The sequence below is a fragment of the Balaenoptera physalus genome, assembly GCF_965194825.1.
Source record: "Balaenoptera physalus genome assembly, chromosome: X".
Classification (NCBI taxonomy): Eukaryota; Metazoa; Chordata; class Mammalia; order Artiodactyla; family Balaenopteridae; genus Balaenoptera; species Balaenoptera physalus.
In genome coordinates, this window is record NC_138903.1 from 93,610,207 (window position 1) to 93,630,474 (window position 20,268).

The window sequence follows — 20,268 nt, forward strand, 5'->3', positions numbered from 1 at the left end:
TGTCCATCAATGGGTGAATGGATAAAGAAAATGTGGTGTGTGTGTGTGTGTGTGTGTGTGTGTGTGTGTGTAATGAAATATCATTCACCCATGAAAAAGAATGAAATCTCACCATTTGAAACAACATGGATGGACGTTGAGGGCATTATGCTAAGTGAAATAAATCATACAAAGACAAATACTGTATGACCTCAATTATATGTGGAATCTAAAACAAACAAATAAGTAAACAAAAAACAAACTCATAGATAAAAATAGATCGGTGGTTGCCAGAGGTGGGGTTTGTGGAGGGTGGGCAAAATGAGGGGTCAATAGGTACAAACTTCCAGTTATAAAATAAATAAGTCATGGTGATATAATGTACAACATGGTGACTATAGTTAATACTGTATTGCATTTTGAAAGTTGCTAAGAGAGTAGATCGTAAAAGCCTTCATCACAAGAAAAAATAAATTCATGACTATGAGTGGTGACATGTTAGCTAGACTTATTTTGGTGATCATTTTGCAATATATACAAATATCAAATCATTGTGTTGTATACCTAAAGCTAATATAATATGTCAATTATACCTCAATTGGAAAAATAAAGCTGATATGAATATTTGTGTACAAGTCTTTATATAGACATAGGCTTTCATATGGAATGGTTGGATCACATGGCAGATGTTCAACTTTTTAAGAAACTGTAGATTAATTTTAACTTTCTAGAATTTTATATAAATTGAGTCATAAAGCATGTACTCTTTTGTTTGACCTCTTTAACTTAGTATAATTGCTTTAAATCTCAAAAATCATATGTTATGGTATGTATCAGTACTTCATCCTTTCCATACCTGATGAATATTTTTTTGTATGGATGTACCAGAGTATTCCTTCACCTGTTGATGAACATTTGGACTATTTCCAGTTTTGGGGTATTACAAATAAAGCTGGTATGAACATTCATATATAAGTCTTTGTATGAACATATGTTTTGTTGACTGGTCTAGACTTAATAAAGTGATAGAGAAATTGCTAGTATTGATAGTCTTCAACCTACTGTACAATCCTTTTTAGATACAAATATGAGTTGGTCATCTCTACTAGTAGGATATACAGTACCATAGGAATTACTTTGAAAACATCTGGAGGCAAAACAATACAATAACAAACAGATACAAATGGTAGATATGAGTTTGCACATGCACGTAAGCCAGATTTTAGAAAAACCTGGAGAGACTGTTTCAGGTTATTTGCTCAATCAGTGCTGAGATCCCTCCCAGGCCTTTTGAAAGAAGAGGTACTCACAACCTGGCACACATTGATTCTCACTATCTGGCGCAAGAGCTGATTATTTTGGGACTCTCCTCAGAGTACTGCATATGATGATTGGACCATCTTCCTGTTTTAGCCGTTGACAAAGGCTTCAGGATATTTGTTCAGCATTTGTAGAAACTAGACCGCTGAAATATGTCTCTTGCATTTATTTAACAAAACCTGTCTGATGGGAGAGTCAAAACATTCCCAGGAGAAATCGCTGCAATAGTCAGTACCCATTGTATAGTGCCAAGGAAAGGGCAGATGCTGTCATTTTTGATAGACCACCTCAAGGAGGCACCTTTTTGCACATTGCTATAATCGTCTTTTTCCATTAAAATCAAACCAGGCCTGAGTACCCACAGGCTAGGAATCACTAAAAGGTATTTTATTTGATATATTCTTTCAACATAGCCCAAAGGAATGACAACCAGAATTTATTTGTATAAATGTATATACTGGTAGTTTTAGCAACTGGGATCCTTATAATAATGTTTATCACAGTCTCTGGATCTTTTGCCATCTAGTTTGACATTCCGCAATACCTTTAATTTCATGGGAATGAAGAGCAGTAAGGCATAAAAAGACCCTGTGTTCGGGTTTAGAGAACACGGGGCCTGCTTGGATGAATCACACCTACTCTAGAATCTGGGAAATATTTATAGAGCATTGATAAGAAAAGGATATTACCCCATAGGTGCTCATAAATAAAAGAAGGACATGAGATTGGCAGGATCAAAATGAACAGTTAGCTATCTCATTACACATATAGAATTATGTCTCAAACTTGACTTTTTGAAAAACCAAGCCTTGGAAGGAAAACACAGCCATGCTAAATTTGGATGGGACTTGCATGTTCACCAAGCACTTTTGTAGATATTGTCTTATCTGAGCATCCAAAGTATTATTACCATCCGTATTACATATATGAGAAATCAGTTTGTAAAAGGCTAGGTAATCTACCCAGGGCCAGAGAGTCTACTTTTTAATGATAGATCCAAAAAAAGGACCCACATCTCTTAGCTGTACCAGGCTGTCTTCCATTTTTTACACAAGCTTGTATCACAAAACACATGTTCAAAGAAACAATGAATAACGTTGTTTCAGATTAGCATGACATATATGAAAGACTGTTGATATCAAAGCTTTTGAGAGTAATTGAATGATCCCAAAGGTCCGTGACAAGTCATCTTGCTGAGAGAGAAATTTACACTATAAAAAGACCAATATTTGGTAACACTTATTGTGGTTAAGCCCAGCCTATCACCCAGCATCCATATGTGTATGAGGTTTTCTTAATTTCCACAGTCTCAATGTAGACCCTAACTCCAATTAAAATTGTTTCTTGGTGAAAATGGTCCTCAAAGCAAGCCATCTGCTAGTTATGGTGATTAAATAGAAAGGTTCCCAAAAAGTAATGGTTCTTAGAACATGGAAGTTTTGGATCAATTTAAGAATAGAAAGGAGAAATTTTACACAGCTCAGAGTTATAATGGGAACAACTTCACCATGTACTCTACAAGGAAAAAAATATTTTTGAAATTGCTTTATCTAGTGCTCCAACCAGGGCAAAAATTACATGTTATAGAGAAAATGATATGTTATATTATGATTTATGAATTAGGGGATTCCTTTGTCAGAAATGTCAAGATTGTACTCTCTATACCATTCTCCCCTTACTGATTTACTTTGTAAGAAGAAAATAAAATCAACGCCAGCAAAAAAATAATTGCTTATATATTTGATGATAAATTCATAATTAAAACAAAGTTTTTAGCTATAATCACAAAGATGCATAGTAAAAAACTGCAGTATTGCCTAGAATTATTTAAGTACTGTAGGTGACACAAGGACTATCAAAGATATGGTTAGACTGAGTTTTCACTCCATGTACTTTCTATAGATATTCTTATAATTATAAAATTCTTATTTGATTTGAATTATCCAATTTTTCTCAGAATATACAATAATCAGAATTAACAAAATTTCCCTATGCAATCTTAGTAATAGTGGATAGTCTATTATATGTTTTCTCACAAATCAAAAATTAACTTATACTTTGATTAATGTTAACTTCAAAGGCAAGTCCAAGTAAGCAGTTGTTAATATTCTCAAAACAGGAAAATAAAAGAGGGTTCCTTCCATATGATTCTTTCATATTAGTTCCTAGGAGGGAGGCAGTAAAAATAAGCAGTTTTAAAAACTTAGTAACTTTCTTTACTTTCTCATTTTTGATAATATATTGAATTTTAAAATTTCCCAGAGGCCCTTGTAACTATTTAAAAATGTTCTCATTTGCAGTGATAAGGTGATTGGAAGAAGAGTTGAAAAATGGGTCACTTCTGAGTTTTCCTTTGGATGTTAAATGGTCTTTTTCTGTCTCCCAATGATAACCAGAGCCATTTGCTCATTTTTTTCTCTGCCATTCTCAGGTAAGCCTCTGAACATCCCTTGCAAAGCATTCTTTGGATTCAGTGGAGAGTCCGGACCAATGATCTACTGGATGAAAGGGGAGAAGTTTATTGAGGAACTGGCAGGTCACATTAGAGAAGGTGAAATAAGGTACAGAACTTGAATTGCTTACTTTTCTTTGCTGTGTTTGCAGTTAAGCAATGGAACATCCTAGAAGAGCTTCTGCCTGGGATTTTAATTGCAACTCCAAATCATTCCATTTTCTAAAAGCTGATCTGGTGGAGAGAGTGAGGCTGACTGCCTTAAGAAATGCTAATGTATAAGCCTCCAATATAAGGAATTTTTCTCAGGTTCTAAGAATATACCATGGGGTATAATGATTCCCTCAAAGCTGCCTAAGCAAATTCCTTTAAGGTTTCAAAGCTTAGACCACTGTTTCTCCAGTCCCAGAAAAGATCCAAACTTTGTAGGTGACTCTTCAGACCACAGGGCAAATGCTCATTTACTCCCTGGGAACAGACAACTTTCATATGTCATAAGTATAAAGCTGTGTTGGCAGTAGTAAGCCCGTACTCGCCAAAATAACTGTTGACTCTTGTTGAATAGCTTTTCTTTTTCCCAGTACCCACTGCTCATCCTGAAAGTGACTTTCAGGTTAGTACCTCCCTAGACCTCTTTTCACTCTCCTGTTACACAGATACCTCCCTGATATATAGACATCTATTCTATTGGTTTTCTAATCCTATGTATATGACCACATTGTACAAATAAGAGATAGGTAATTTTTTCTACCTCAGTCTATGGGGTTACCCTTTGATTTCAGAAATGGTGATATATAATGTACTTTTCTCACTCCAGTAGGAATTGGGACCCCTCCCCCTCCACCGCTATTAAGAATCATGAAATGGAAAGCAAACCAGTATTTCAGTGCAACTAATGTTAAAATGTGTTCTTTTACTTTTCTTATTAAATATATAGCAGTGTAAAAGAAAAACGTACATATTATATTAGTTACTATGATTAGGTATAATTTATAATAACTACCATGACAGTTTCTCTTCATGTGTCTATGTAATAACTCCCCTCTAGGGGTTCATAACTTTGAGACACCTTTCTCTATATGAGCAAAATATTCAAAATATTCTCTATATGCAAAATATTCTCTATATGAGCAAAATATTCTCTATATGAGCATATTTCTAGGAAAAAAAGTACATGAAAATGTACCTGACACCATTAGTCATCAGGGAAAGATAAATCAAAACCATGTGATAAAAAGTTCGGGTTTTTCTGTAAGATGGTATGGAAAACCCCAACAAACTTTTTGGCCAACCCAATACTTCATACTCACTAGGATGGCTATAATCAAAAAGTCAGATTACAACAAGTGCTGACGAGGATGCAGAGAAATTGGAACCCTCATACACTTCTGGTGGGAGTGTAAAATGGTGCAGCCACTTTCTGCAATTCCTCAAATGGTTAAACAAAGAGTTATCAGCAATTCCCTTCCTAGGTATATAACCAAGAGAAATCAAAACATATATCCACACAAAAACTTGTATATAAATGTTCACAGTAGCATTATTCATAATAGACAATAGGTGGAAACAGCCTAAATGACCATTAACTGATGCATGGATAAATAAAATGTGATGTATTCATACAGTGGAATAGTGTTCAGCCATATAAAGGAATAAATGAGGTACTGATACACACTACAACATGGATGAACCTTGAAAACATTCTCAGTGAAAGAAGTCAGTGACAAAAGACCACATATTATATGATTTCATTTATATGAAATGCCTAGAATAGGCCAATCTATAGAGACAAAAGTATATTAGTGTTTGCTTAGAGCTGGGAGAATGGAGCGATAAGGGTAAGTACCTAAAGTATATGGGTGGGTTTTATGGAGTGGGTTTTGGTGTGCTGGATACAATACTGTAATCTAAAATGCACTATTTTAAAGTGTACAATTCAGTAACATTTAATACATTCACAATGTTGTGCAACCACCACCACTATCTAGTTCCAGAAATTTTTCATCACCCCAAGAGGAATCTCTATGCCCTTTGAGTCTAAGGCTTCTTTTTGAGGTGATGAAAATGTTACAAAATTGACTGTGCTGATGGTTGCACATATCTGTGAATATGCTAAAAAACAGTGAATTGTGCATTTTAAATGGATGAATTGTATGGTATGTAAATGATATCTCAATAAAGCTATTTAAAAAAAAATACTTCTATTTGATTGCCTGACATAAAACAGATACTCAGAAAAAAATAATCAGTATACTACTTACAAATAGTTCTTAACTATTAATTCCCATTTAATCTTTAAGGTTCCTAATAGGTATCACTTTATTAGCCAATTTCAAGTTAAGGTTTATGAAATTAATGCAAATGAATTTATTTTAACTTATTTCAGAAGATACATGTTTAGAATTATTCTCAATATATCTGCCTGTAAAAGACTTTAAGGGTCACTCGTCATTTTTCAGAGAAAGAAACTGGTCCCCAAACAGCCAGTGGTAGGTACAGTGGTACAAAGAAGCAAAATTTCCACTACCAAAAAGCTCAGAGCTATGTTTAATGATCAAAGGTAGTAGTTATATGAGCCTAAGATAATTATTTCCCTTTTCCTATACATGACTAATTGGATTTAAAAAAAAATAAACAGGTTTATTGGCACATAATTGACATACAATAAACACACAATTTAGAGTGTATAATCTGTAAGGGCTGATTGATATATGTATCCGCCTATGAAATCATCATCATAATGAAGATAATGAACATATAAATTACCCACAAGTTTCCTGGTGCTCCTTGGTAATGCCCCCCTCCTGCCCTTCTTTCAAAAGAACACTTATCTTTCTGTCACTATAAATCAGTTTGCATTTTATAGAGTTTTATATAAACGGAATCATGCAGTATGTACTTTTTGTCTGGATTATTTCACTAAACACAATTATTTTGAGATTCATCTGTCTTGTTACATGTATCAGTAGTTCATTCTTTTATTTCATTGCTCAGTATTATTCCATTATATGGATATAAACAATTTGGTTATCCATTCACTTGTTGATGGACATTTGGGTTGTTTCCAGTTTGAGGGCTATTACAGATAAAGCTGCTATGAACATACATGTATGCATCTTTGCATGCATATATATTTCCTTTATTCCTGGATAAATGTCTAGACATGGAATGGATGAATTAGACAGTAAGTGTACATTTAACTGTTTTAGTTCCTTTTTAAGCTTTTTTTAAAAAAACTTTATTTTTTAGAATAATTTTAGATTTACAGAAAAATTGTAAAGATAGCATCTTATTCTGTTCAGCTGCTATGAATTTCATAGACTGGGTGGGTTAAACAACAAATATTTATTTCTCACAGTTCTAGAGATTGGGAAGTCCAAAATCAAGGCACCAGCAGACTCAATGGCTGATGTGAGCTCACTTCCTGGTTGATAGATGGCCATTTTCTTACTGTACCCTCACATGTCCTCACATGGCAAAAGAGGCCAGAGAGTTCTCTGGAGTCTCTTTTATAGGGCCACTAATCCCATTCATTAGAGCACCTTTCTCATGACCTAATCACCTCCCCAGAGCCTCACCTTCTAATACCATCCCATTAGGGAGTTAGTTAGGATTTCAACAAATGAATTGGGGGAGGGGGGATAAACATTCATTCCATGGCAGATAGTATAGAAAGTTCCTACATACCCCAGTACCCAGTTTTTCTTGTTATTAACATCTTAAGTTACTATGGTACATTTGTTACAATTAAAGAACCAAAATTGATACGTTATTATTAACTAAAGTCAATACTTCATTCAAATGGCCTTAGTTTTTACTTACTGTCTTTTTTTTTTCTCCAGGATTATCTAACTTTTTAAGAATCTTCCAAACCATACTCCAAAGTGGTTATACCATTTTACAAAAGAAAAGTTAGGCCATGCTGCTGCTCCAGCAGCAAATGATTAGAGTGGTGGGAGACAAAGCACACATATGTGAAACAGTTTAATCCAGTCCCAGCCACTGTATTAGGTGCCAAATGAGTCACCCAGATATTAAAGCGCTATAGGAAGTCAAACTTTCAGGATTTGCAAAACATCATTGTTTATTGGATTCTGTTAGATCCTCTTTCTCTACCATCTGCAACCCTTCCAGTAACAAAGGGTGCATACCTATATTTTTGCAGGGGAGGAAAGTAACATAGAATTTGTTTTGAAAATTTCACAAAACCTTACTAGCTAACTGGAGACACTTTCAGAGAAGTACAAACAAAAAGGCAGGAATTCCTGGCCAAGAGAAACATATAGTCGGCCATTTTGTAATATTAATTGTATGATCTATGATCTATTTGGGAGCTTGTGTGGGTGTGGGAATTCATTCAGGCTATGACCATTTATGCTAACACAGGAGTTAATTACTAGATTCTGTTTTCTAGCTTCCAAAAGCAATGTCCTTGAAACAAGATTTTTACACAGTATGGTGGATTGGAACAAGTCTGGTAGTTTCATCGAAAAAAAAGTTGCTAATCATACCATTAGTTCAATCAAGAAAAGATCTGCATTCTTTCATAGCCCACATATATTCTCCAAAGGGAACCGTTCTGACAGCAGAATGCTGGAGATGTGAAGTAGAGGATTCCTCTCAAAAGCTTTTCTGGAAACAAAATTTCCTTCTGAATGCATAGCTCTCCCAAAGGGTATTGTATTTACTTCATATTTTAATTGAATCACAGCTCTTGTGTTGTGCACATATGTCAGAAGTGCACTGCCCAGTAGATCTAAGAAGTGGGGACGTAAATTAATTGCTCTTAAGAAGTTAACTTATGGAGAAGCTGCTGCAGAGGCAATGGATCTGGCAAGACGACTGACCATGCTGCCTAGGTTCTCCATTTCCTGGGCAGCAGCTTGATCCTAGAAGTATGTGTTCTACTTTTTATCTCTTAGTATTGCCCCAGAGGAATAGAAGACTTTGAAGAAAAAAATCTGCCTAAGGGAAAAGCTTGGATATTTACCAAAGGCTTGATGAAATAATGCCGCTCAGACTATAGTCAGTGCAACCTCTGTATTCAGCAGTTCTCTTGCAGTTTGACTAGCAGATTTGATCGAATCCTGACCAGGGTTTTGGAGTTCTTACTTGTTTGTTCTCTGGGTTACTTTGACCACCATAGTTCCTTGTATCTCCTTACTTGCAACCTGCTGCCAAAGAACTCAAACTCCACTCTGGGCATACAGATTCTCCTTTATCTCCCTTTAGGCAGAAATTGGCATAATCCTACCAAAGTCCATGATGTTTCTAAGAGACTGAGCCCTAAGGAAATTTGAACCCAAATGTAGCATCCAATCACAACTGCCAGCCTATCCCATACAACTGCATCACAACGTTTCCACTGACTCCAAAAGATGTCATCTGTGGGGATGTTAAGGGAATTTTGCATGTGCAGTAGCATAAGCTACAGTTGTGCAAATCTGGTTATTTTTATCTACCATTTTAAAGTCCTTGCAACAAGCTGCTCTCTACAAGCTCTACCATGTCTATTCAGAGAAGTCAAATTATTATTTGGAGGAGACCCAGTGGAAACTATCATAAGGAGAGGACTTCCTAATTTCTGTCCCTCTGTTTAAACTTAATGCGAACGGCTTGCAAAGTGGGATAAGAGAGTTCATGAACAGTAGTCTTTGGGTATAAGCATCTAGCAAGACCAACCCAGTTCCACACCTTTACAGACCTTCCTTTCAATTAATCTTAACAGAGGCTTGAGAATTTTTTTTTAAAAATTACAGTGAGGTACATATTCCACAGTGTTAATAAAAAATGCCAGAGAAACTGAACTAATCCTATTAAACAAGAAATAATAGTCCTTAAGCTTCCCTGCAGGGTTGTGAATTGCATCTGATAGTCGATGGAGACTGCATGAATTTCAGTGCAATTGCTTTGCCCCAATGGAGAGTAATTTTTTATTATAAATCTCACTTTACAAATCTCCCTATCAATAGCTAATGTTTTTCCCCCAGGCAATACCATAAAGCAAGCTTACCAAATCTTGTATAATTCTTGACCTGAAAAACATATTCAATTTATCTTAAGGCTTTTCAGACAAGCTTCTTAAAATGCAAATAATTTAATTTACTTTCAATTCCTAAAAGGCTACAAGTTGCATATGGGCTTTGTTTGCTTGTAAGTTTCGTTTTTTTCACTCCTGCTTCTACCATTTTCCAGCCTTTTGTTTCCATCCCTTTACCTTAACATACCTTTCTTGAGTGAGTGAAATGCTCTTAACAAAGAAGGGAATGTGATACAGGTATAAAAAGATTTTATTCTTAAAATAGGGTGAGTCTATGTTAAAGATCCGAAATAACCTATTAATATTTCACCAATTTAAACAAATAATATGGAGCTGGGAATATTAATTTTTCCCCAGGCAGCCCAAGGCAAAATGATGAGCTCTGTTTTGGCAACTTCCCACCATGCTTTTTCAGTGCCTTGAAACACCCAGCCTGCTCTGGCTGCCCCAAAATTGAGCTAAAAACATAACAAAACAATCCCCCAACACACACATCATCTCTTCTTTTCTCCCACTCTCAGGTCATCCCACTGGAAGGAGGAATATTGATTGATCACTTTGCCTTGACTTAAATAATTTTCAAAACTCATCATATGTATATTTAAGTGTAGATTTTGTAAGTCATAAGGAGGCTTCAATGGAAAAGTAAACTTCATAAGCAGCATAGTTTTACCTAAGGGCAGCTTTAATGACCATTTATCTGAAGGATGATTTTTGGAGGAGTGGTGACTCTACTACCCACAGTTCCACTTCCACAGTAGTGGGTCTTAGCCTTGACGTATGCATGAAATATTTAAAGGCTACCTAAGACATATTTGTTATCTCTCTTCATTTACTGAGCAGATTATAGATGCCTAGTCTCAAATATGGTGTTTTCTATTGTAAGCTGCTCGAGACAAGAAACTATAGTTAGTAAATAATAATAATAATAATTCCTCCATGTTTCTCTGCTACACAGTACATTGCAGAAACATTTTGATATCCTAAATTACATTGGATTTTTATGATAACCATCTGAGATAAATCATATCAGTTTATTTTACAGATAAAAAAATCTGAGGTTTAGTGACTGAGGAAGAGCTGTCCTTGGGCAGTTGATTCACAGTTCCAGTGGAGCTACGTTGACTTTATCAGAACACAGCTAGCAAGAATCATCAATTCTCAGAATGATCTGTTGTAGTCCACATTTAGGATATAAAGAGTCAAAACCTGCCCGGGACTGAAAGAGTAAAAAATCAGTTGGGACTGAGAATAAGCAGCCCAGCTATTAATCAGGCTGGGAGGACAGACAGATAAAACCAGCCGCAAAGTTAACAGAAAATACTGTTTCTTCCAAGGTCATGCAGCAGTTGTATAATGCCATAATGACCCCCACCTCTTTGGAGTGACTACTGCTTTCTTACCAGTGATGCCCAGACCTGCTTTGCTATTTTCATATTACTGGGAATACCCAATTAGTAAACCATCTCCACCTCATGACAGTACACAATTCCTACTCAATCCTCCCCCCATACCACCAACTGCCTCAGAAGTTGCAATCAATCCAGAACTTATTTCTGCTTCTTTAGACCATCCTCAGAATCTTTAGTGGGAACCCAAATGTTACAAAAGATGCTTTCTTCTTCTCTTCAATCAAGAAACAATCCACAGGTCCTCTGGAGCGTTCCTTCCACAGTGTATTCAGTCAACAAATCTGATTGTGCCAGCCTACGGGCTTGATCCTGGTCTTTGACTAATAAGGCTTTAACAGGAATTTTTTAAAAAGCAAATGACACTAAAATAAAGATTTTGTTTCCTTAAGAGGGCTCTTAAAAACTATCTCCTATTATTGATGTTCTCAATCATTATTCCTGGATAATGATTACTCATACTCAGAATGAAGACCCAGAGACTTGCAAGATACCTAGTCATCAAAGGAGGACTCAATTTGGTTTAAGGGACTATTTACAGTTAATGGAAACTGGAACAGCACATACAACTCAACATCAAAGAAACAAAGAACCCAATTAAAAATGAGCAGAAGACCTGAATAGACATTTTTCCAAAGAGGAAATGCAGAAGGCCAATAGGCACATGAAAAGATGCTAAACATCGCTAATCATCAGGGAAATGCAAATCAAAACCACAATGAGAGATCACCTCACACCTGTCAGAATGGTTCTCATCAAAAAGAACACAAATGACAAATGTTGGAGAGGATGTGGAGAAAAGGGAACCCTAGTACACTGTTGGTGGGATTGTAAATTGGTGCAGCCACTGTGGAAAACAGTATGGAAGTTCCTCAAAAAACTAAAAATAGAACTACCATATGTTCCAAGAATTACAAGCTTTTATTTTATTTTATTTTATTTATTTATTTTTTTATTTTGGGGGGAATCCAATCTCTTTCCTCTATTTCATTTTTGATTTTTAAAAAATTCCATCTTTATTGAAGTATGATTGACAAATAAAAATTGTTTATATTTAAGGTATACAATGTGATGTTTTGGTATATGTATACATTGTGAAATGATTACCACAATCAACTAATTAACATATCCATCACCACACAGTTATCATTTTTGTGTGTGTATGGTGAAAACACTTGAGATTTACTCTCCTCTCAAATTTCAAGGATACAGTACAGTATTGTTAACTATAGTCACCATGCTGTACATTAGGTTTCCAGAACTTATTCATCTTACAACTGAAAGTTTGTACTCTTTGACCAGCCGTTCCCCAGTTCATCTACCAACCAGCATCTCCCTATTTCTTCCACCCTCCAGCTCCTGGTAACCACCATTCTGTCACTATTAGTTTGGCTTGTCTAGAGTTCATATATAAGTAATATTATACAGTATTTTTCAGTATTTTTCACTCTCTGTCTGACTTATTTGACTTAGCATAGTATTCTCCAGGTTCCCCTATGTGGTCATAAATTGCAAGATTTTCTTTTCTTTTCTTTTCTTTTGAGACTGAATAATATTTCATTGTACACATAAACCACATATTCTTTTTCCATTCATCTACTGATGGACACAAGTTGTTTCCACATCTTGCCTATTATGAATAATGCTAAATTGAGCATGAGAGTACAAATATCTTTTTGAGATCTTGATTTCATTTCCTTTGATATATACCCAGAAGTGGGATTGCTGGATCATATGGTAGTTCCATTTTTAGTTTTTGGAGGAATCTCTGTACTCTTTTCCACAATGGCTGCACCAAATTACATTCCCACAATTAGTATACAGTGTTCCCTTTTCTCCACATTCTTGCCAACAATTCTTATCTTTTGTCTTCCTGGTAACAGCCATTCTAACAGATTTGAGATGATATCATATTGTGATTTTGATTTGCATATCCCTGATGATAGTGAAGTTGAGTACCTTTTCATATACCTGTTGGCCATTTGTATGCCTTCTTTAGAGAAATGTCTGTTCAGGTCCTTAGCCCATTTTATTTTTCATCAAGTTATTTGTTTGATTTTGTTTTTATATTCAGTTGTAAAAGTTCCTTATATATTTTGGATATTAACCCGTTATCAGATACATGGTTTGCAAATATTTTCTCCCATTCTGCAGGTTACATTTTCACTCTCATTTTATTTTATTGAGGTAAAATTGACATATACCATTATATTAGTTAAGCTCACATAGCTAACATAATTAACTTTTTTTAATGTGGTGAGAATGCTTAAGATCTAATCTCAGCAACGTTCACGTATACAATACACGTTACTAACTATAGTCACCATGCTGTATATTAGATCCTCAGAACTTCTTATAACTGCTTTTATTGCTATTATTATTTTAAACAAACTGTTACCTGTTAGATCAATTATGAATAGGAAAAATAAAATATTTCATCTTTATTTATTCCTTCTCTAACACTCTTCCTTTCATTATGTAGATCCAAATTTCTGACCTATATCATTTTCATTTTCTCTTAAGAGGTTCTTTTAACATTTCTTGCAAGACAGGTCTACTGACAACAAATTCCCTCAGTTTTTATTTGTCTTAAAAAGTATTTTTCCTTCACATTTGAAGGATAAATGGATACAGTATTCTAGGTTGGTAGTAATTTTCTTTCAACACTTTCAATATTTCACTCCACTCTCTTCTTGCTTACATAGTTTCTAAAGAGAAGTCTGATGTATTTCTTATTCTTATTCCTCTATAGGTAAGTTTTTTCCTCTGAATTCTTTCAAGATTTTCTCTCATTTTTTCACTTTATACAGTTAGAATATGATGCATCAAGGTGTAGCTTTTCCAATATTCACTCTGCTTGGTATTCTCTGAACTTCTGCATCAGCAGTCTGGTATCTTTGGAAAAGTCTCAGTTATTATTACTTCAAATATTTATATTGTTCCTTTCTCTTTCTTCTTTTGGTATTTAGATTACATGTATGTTACGCCTTTTGTAGTTATACCTCAGGTGTTCAATGTTTTGTTCCTTTTTTGCCATGCTCTTTTCTCTTTGTGTTTCAATTTAGGAGATTTCTGTTGATTGTCTTCAGGATCACTGATTCTTTGGCCACGTCCAGTCTGTTAATGGCCCATGAAAGCCACTCTTTATTTCTATTACAGTGTTTTGATTTCTAGCATTTCCTTTTGAGCCTTTCTTAGAATTTCCATCTCTCTGGTTATACTACCAAGCTATTGATTTATGTTGTTCACGTTTTCCATTTGAGCCTTTAACATATTAATAATGGTTATTTTATATTCCCATTCTGATAATTCTCTGCCATACCTGAATATGGTTCTGATGCTTGCATTGTCTTTTCAGACTTTTTTTCTTTTTAACATGCCTTATCATTTTTTGATTGAAAGCCAGATGTGATGTATCAGATAAAAGGAACTGAAGTAAATAAGTCTTTATTGTGAGATTTTATGTTTATGTGGCTAGGAGTTAGGCTGTGTTTACTGTTTTCTGTAGTCGTAGGTGTAAGAGGCTAAAATTTCCTGTAATGTACTTGTTTATGTCTCCACTGTTTCTTTCAGTTTTCCTAGAGACTGCTTCTTAAATAGGGTCTGAGCTTTGCAGTTTTTTCAGCTGAAAACCTTTGTAATCATACAGGAGCTTGATTGGTGTGGTGGTAAGTATCCTATAATCCTATGGTAAAGTCTTAGTCTTTCAATGAACCTGTACCTTCAGGCTGTGACCTTTACAAGTATTCCTCAGCTTTCCTCCTTTTCTTAGATGAGACAGGAAGGCTTGAGGAGGCTGGAGTTGGATATTTCTCTTCCCTCCAGTTTCGGTAAAACCCAAGTAATTTAGGTTCTGCTAAAGAGTTTCACTTGAGGGCGTGCCTTTGTTAAGAAGAAAGAGTGCTCTGGGCTCATTTCAAGATAGTTGCTTTTCCCCTTCCCCTGCCAAAAGCATAAAGGATTCTCTGATCTTCACCCTGAAACTCTGGTCAGGCTCTTGGAAGCAAAACTCATGAAAGTACGGGGCACCCCTAAGATTAGATCCCATGGAGTTTTTTAAATTTTTTTTAACTCTCAATCTAGTCCATATTGGGCCTACAGTGACTCATCAATTACATTTTAAGTGTTTTTATTCATACTGATTCCTGCTCCTGGGTTTCTGCTCCCAGTACACTGTGATTCTCAGTATTTGTCTAGCTATCTCAAATTTGGGGGGCAGGAGTTTGCCCTGTGACCTCAATTCTCTGATGGATCTATGAAAAGTTGTTGACTTTCATTTTGTTTGCTTTTTCTCTTGTAAGGATGAGAGTGACAACTTCCAAACATTTTCTAGTATTACTTTTTAGTAATAGGTCTTAACAATAAAACTTTTGAAACTAGTGATTTCTGTCACCTGAATTTAGTATTTTTTATTTTGCCAGTGTTCACTGTTGCCTATAACTTGCCTTCAATATTAATCCTTGGAATGAGATACTTCTGAAGTTATTTGAAGTATATCCCAAGAACCCCTTATTTGTATCCTCCATTCCACAACCAGTCCCTTCAGTGTCTCTCTTTCAAACATTCTGCAAAAACCTGTTCCTATCTTCCCTCCTAGAAAATGCTTCCTTCTTCCTTTTGTTTAGGCAGAGTCTTCTCAAGTCTTCTCCAGCTAATTTAGTAAATAATAATCTCTCCCTTTTTTGAAATTCCATTGTAAGAATGACTGTACCATCCTGTTTTACCTCATTCCGCCTATAATTTTTTCAGCTGTGTAGATTTTGTCTCCTTGTTTAAATTTTAATGCTTACTGGGAGCAGGCACCTGGTCTTTTAGTGCTTATACTTCTCTTACACCAAATATCTATCCCAGAGCTAGGCACTCAGGGGAATGACAAAGAATAATTGATAGATTGTTACATATCAATATTTGCTAGGAAATTGTGACTGCTCTGCAGAATGATTTATAGACATAAATGCCAATTTGCTCTTTAATTCCAAAAAAGCAGGTCTCCTCTAGATATTCAAGAGCTGATAATTAAGACACCTCATATATATTAATAGATGGATGAAGGATCATTTTTCAAATCCTCTCTCCAGATTCTTTCTGCAGTCTGTGAAGAGCTGTTTTTGGAAACTGCATTAGAAATGAAGAGGGAAAGGCTTTGTCTGGAGGGACAGGATCAGCTTTCTGCCTTATGCCTGGCAAAGGCTGTGGCTGCCCTACATGTGAAGCTTTAAATCAAACTTAATTTGCAGTGCTTAAGCAGCTTCTGGCCTAAAGGGGGTTATCCCATAGCAGGTCACACAGAACTAAAAGAATTGTGTATAGTGTGATATACACATAGCAGGGGGAAAATAGAGTAAAATTCAACATAAACCATTAGGACAGTAAATTCCCATTTTTCCTTGTTTAGGTATATGTTGGGAGAGGAGAAAGAGAGGAAAACTGCAAGTTCAGCCAGGAAGAAAAAAATGAATAGACTACCAGTAAAATATGGTTAAGAAAATTATTATACTAAAGAGACTTACTCAGGTTACAAATACCAGTATTGTCAACTCTCTGATATGTATATTATTGGAAGGTAACAGAAACAGGGTTAATTTTAAAAGCATCTCTATTTGGGATATAATCTGGGTTTAGGATTTCAGTACGGGAGAGTCTCAGATTCTAAGAACTCCCTTCCCACCAACCCAACTTTAAGCCTTTCCTTCTCTTAAAGGGGAGCCAGAAGAGATTAATCCAAACCAAATTGAAATATCAATAAGTATAAATACAAATATGATTCAAGGAGCCAAAATTTATAAACAGTTCACCTTTGGATAATGAAATGTTGGTGTTTAATAACATTCATTTGCATTTGCATATGTCATTTAATCTTGAAATCATTTTACCCCCACAACAAAGTTAAGTATGGTAGGTATTTTTCCCAACTTAAAGATGAGTTATATTAAGGTGCCATTGAGTTAATTACTTTGTAAGAATCCAGCTTGAGCTTGTAAGTGGGAGGCCCATATTTATAACCTAGTTTTCTCTGAGTACAGTTGTCTTTTCCAACTTTATGCTAAATGCCAGTAAATCTGAATGTTCTTCTCCACCTTCATAACCAGGTGTCAAAAAGGAGATGAGAATTACTTTAAATGTCCCAAATGTTCCATCTTGCAAATTCATGTATTTAACAACCTCACCCCAGAACTTAACAGCAGGCTTTCCACTATTTAGACTCACAATTTGCTCTTTCTTTGGTCAAAACCAGGAGATAGAAAGTAAAAGTAGGCAGTGTACCTACTTTCACCTCACCCAGGAGGCAGCTGGCCATTGGCAAGAATATAACTCTCCAGAGAAACAAGAGGCACACTCCTCAGGAAAGGTTCCTGGCAACTCAGCTCCTCTGTGAAGAACAACTGTTACGGGCCATTCAAGACCCTTTGCAACTTCACTTGAGAATGCAAAAGGCAGCACTATGAGAAAATGTCACATAGGGCAGTTCCTCCTAGGGGCATGGGAGGGTGTGGAGGGAAGGAGAAAGACAAATGGCGAGCAATGTCGGGAGAAAGCAGGGCCATGGTAGGTCATTGGAGGATTAGGGATATATACCTGCATTGGAGAGAAGGCAGGAGAAAGTAGAGAACAGGCTTCTCACCAATATTTGGGGATAAAAGGCCACTAAACACCCTTCGTTTACTTCTCATAAGGCAGTCATTTTCAAGGCCCATTTCTTTACCATCTTACCCCCTGTTGTCAAAACTCTAGCCTCTGACATAAACTCTACATTTCTACAGACATTTTTCCCTTCATGCCGTGTTGCAAAAATCCAATTTGTTTCCATAGGCTCAGCTTAGAATATGGAGTCCAACATCTCCTCCTGTTTGCCACACAAATCATATTGGCTTCATTTATCAAAGCCTAGTGGCATGATAATATTTCTCTTTGCTGAGTGAATTCCTCACTTTTTTCCTTTTCCATCTGATCTTTGCGTTGAGTCACTTTTTGTGTTTTCTTTTTCAAGTTTCTGCACATACACCCTGTCAGGACTCTCCAGCCCACTGGAGACCTTAGTAAGCTACGTAACCATCTTTAGTCCTTGCATGGCTGAGCTCTCCCCAAATGAAACCAATTCAGCCAAGAATACTTTCCTTTATTTCAGGCTCCTCAAAGAGCATCTTGGAGAAAAAGAAGTTGAGTTGGCACTCATCTTTGATTCAGTGGTGGAGGCTGACCTGGCAAATTATACCTGCCATGTGGAAAACCGAAATGGACGAAAACATGCAAGTGTTCTGCTGCGTAAAAAGGGTATTTTTTTTAATAACTGTTACTATAGTTTGTTTACCTACCAAGTAACTATTGAAGTTAGGTATGTTTCCTGGCCTGATTTTATCATTTAGTATAAATGTCTATTAAACATTTTGTCTTTTTAAGGAAATATCTCTCTCTTGCTGTGGATATTAGCATAAAATTCTTATGATCTTCCATACCATTAGGAAGTGGATAAATGAAATGAAATGTTGTTATTTGTTAAATCCAGTGAGATGAAATATACCTTGGTTATAAGTGTTACATAAAATTTGATAGGCATTGATATTCAACATTTTCTCTATATTTCACTTCATCCTATATTGCTTAAATTAAATACTAGGGGTTTTACTATTGGATGAGAAACAAAATCACTTCTTTATTCCCTGACTAAAATATAAATAAAATAGTATTTTATCATAGATAGTATCATATAATTTTTACAATTATTATAATAAAGATCATGAACAATATTTCATGATATGACCTGGTGTTGAAGGCCTTCAGCAGGTGCATATATTTTTAAATACTTTGGCATTTATGTATATCCCTCTCTAGAGTTGATTCCATATGGGGTGGAAATTGTACACAATGAGGAAAGAAAAGAAACTATAAATTTACAAATAAAAGAGATAAAAGCAGACATAGGAACAACAATCCCAGCTGCTGGAGCAACTTCTGAGATTGGCTCTTACCCTGAAACAACTCCTGATTACTGCAAAAGGCTAAATACTTTCTGTATGTGTGCATCTGGCAAAGGTTTTGTAAATGTAACAGAACAAATGTTCTCAATCAGTGTTCTTTTTGTCTAGGCTATAGAGCTAGAACAGATTCAATCAGCAAGGTCACTAGTTGTACCTTGTAGCCAAGATGGAATTTCTATTTTCCAACCAGCCCTAATACGTAACGTTGACCAGCAGCTCTAGGAGAAGCAGGGAAATGTCATTATTCTGAGAATACTGCTTTTATCTCTCTAGCACCATTTCTTACTCTGTTGGACTTGATTTCGTCTTAAAATAATGGAGTATTTAAGTATAGAGGAGTCTAATATAGAAAGTGAAACTAGGAGACCCTGTTTCAGGAGATCCCGGTTCAGTCACTGCCTTGGCTACCTACTTCAGTAGGACTAACTTGTCTGATTAGACATCCTAAAATTTAGTTTCCTCATCTATAAAATAGGGGTAAAAATACCTACCTTGTAGAGTCACTTTGAGGTTCAAATAATAATGATATGGTGTGAAATATACCATGCTCAAACAAGATTTGTTATTAAATGGAATTTGGATAACTTGTATCCACTAAGCAACCACTTGTTCATGGGGACAAAGGAGCCATTGCTTCTAGAATGCTGGTTCAGTTTGTAATAGGCAGCATATTAAGTACCAGTCTCCAGAATCCTAACCTAATACTATATTTGGCCCAAGATCCTACATTGGCTCTACCTTAAGTTTTTTTTTTTCCCTTGGTGTAATGATTTTTCATTTTGGGGACTGTTAAGAGGATTCAATAAAACAAAGGATATTAAAAAAAAAAAAGGGCAGACATTGAAGGGCAGACATTGATTATGTCCAGATACCTTGTTGCAAGGATCGCTTTGTTGCTGTCCATCTCAGTCTTATTTTAGGCTTAGAGATCCTCCAAGCTGGACTCTGCTGCACCTCTGTATCCTCAGCAACTTGGACAGTGTCCGGCCACTAATAGGCACTTAGAACTCATTCTGGTTAATAAATGAATAATGTTCTCTTTTATTACTGAGGATCATGTATAGCAAGCATCGTGTTAGGTACTAGGGAATA

At 35.8% G+C, this 20,268-nt stretch overlaps 1 protein-coding gene across 4 annotated transcripts in view; it reads left to right on the forward strand.

Annotated features, from left to right (window-relative positions):
• The window catches only part of IL1RAPL2 (interleukin 1 receptor accessory protein like 2), a 1,100,174-nt gene that overhangs the window by 1,052,413 nt on the left and 27,493 nt on the right, over positions 1 to 20,268 (forward strand). For 3 of the 4 annotated variants that reach the window (XM_082447592.1, XM_082447591.1, XM_082447593.1), the window contains 2 exons: positions 3,731 to 3,860; positions 18,327 to 18,472. The exons of the other annotated variant lie outside the window; for it this stretch is intronic. In XM_082447592.1, coding sequence (XP_082303718.1) covers positions 3,731 to 3,860; positions 18,327 to 18,472 — 276 coding nt within the window. The remainder of the gene's footprint in view (positions 1 to 3,730; positions 3,861 to 18,326; positions 18,473 to 20,268) is intronic. 4 annotated transcript variants of the gene reach the window in all.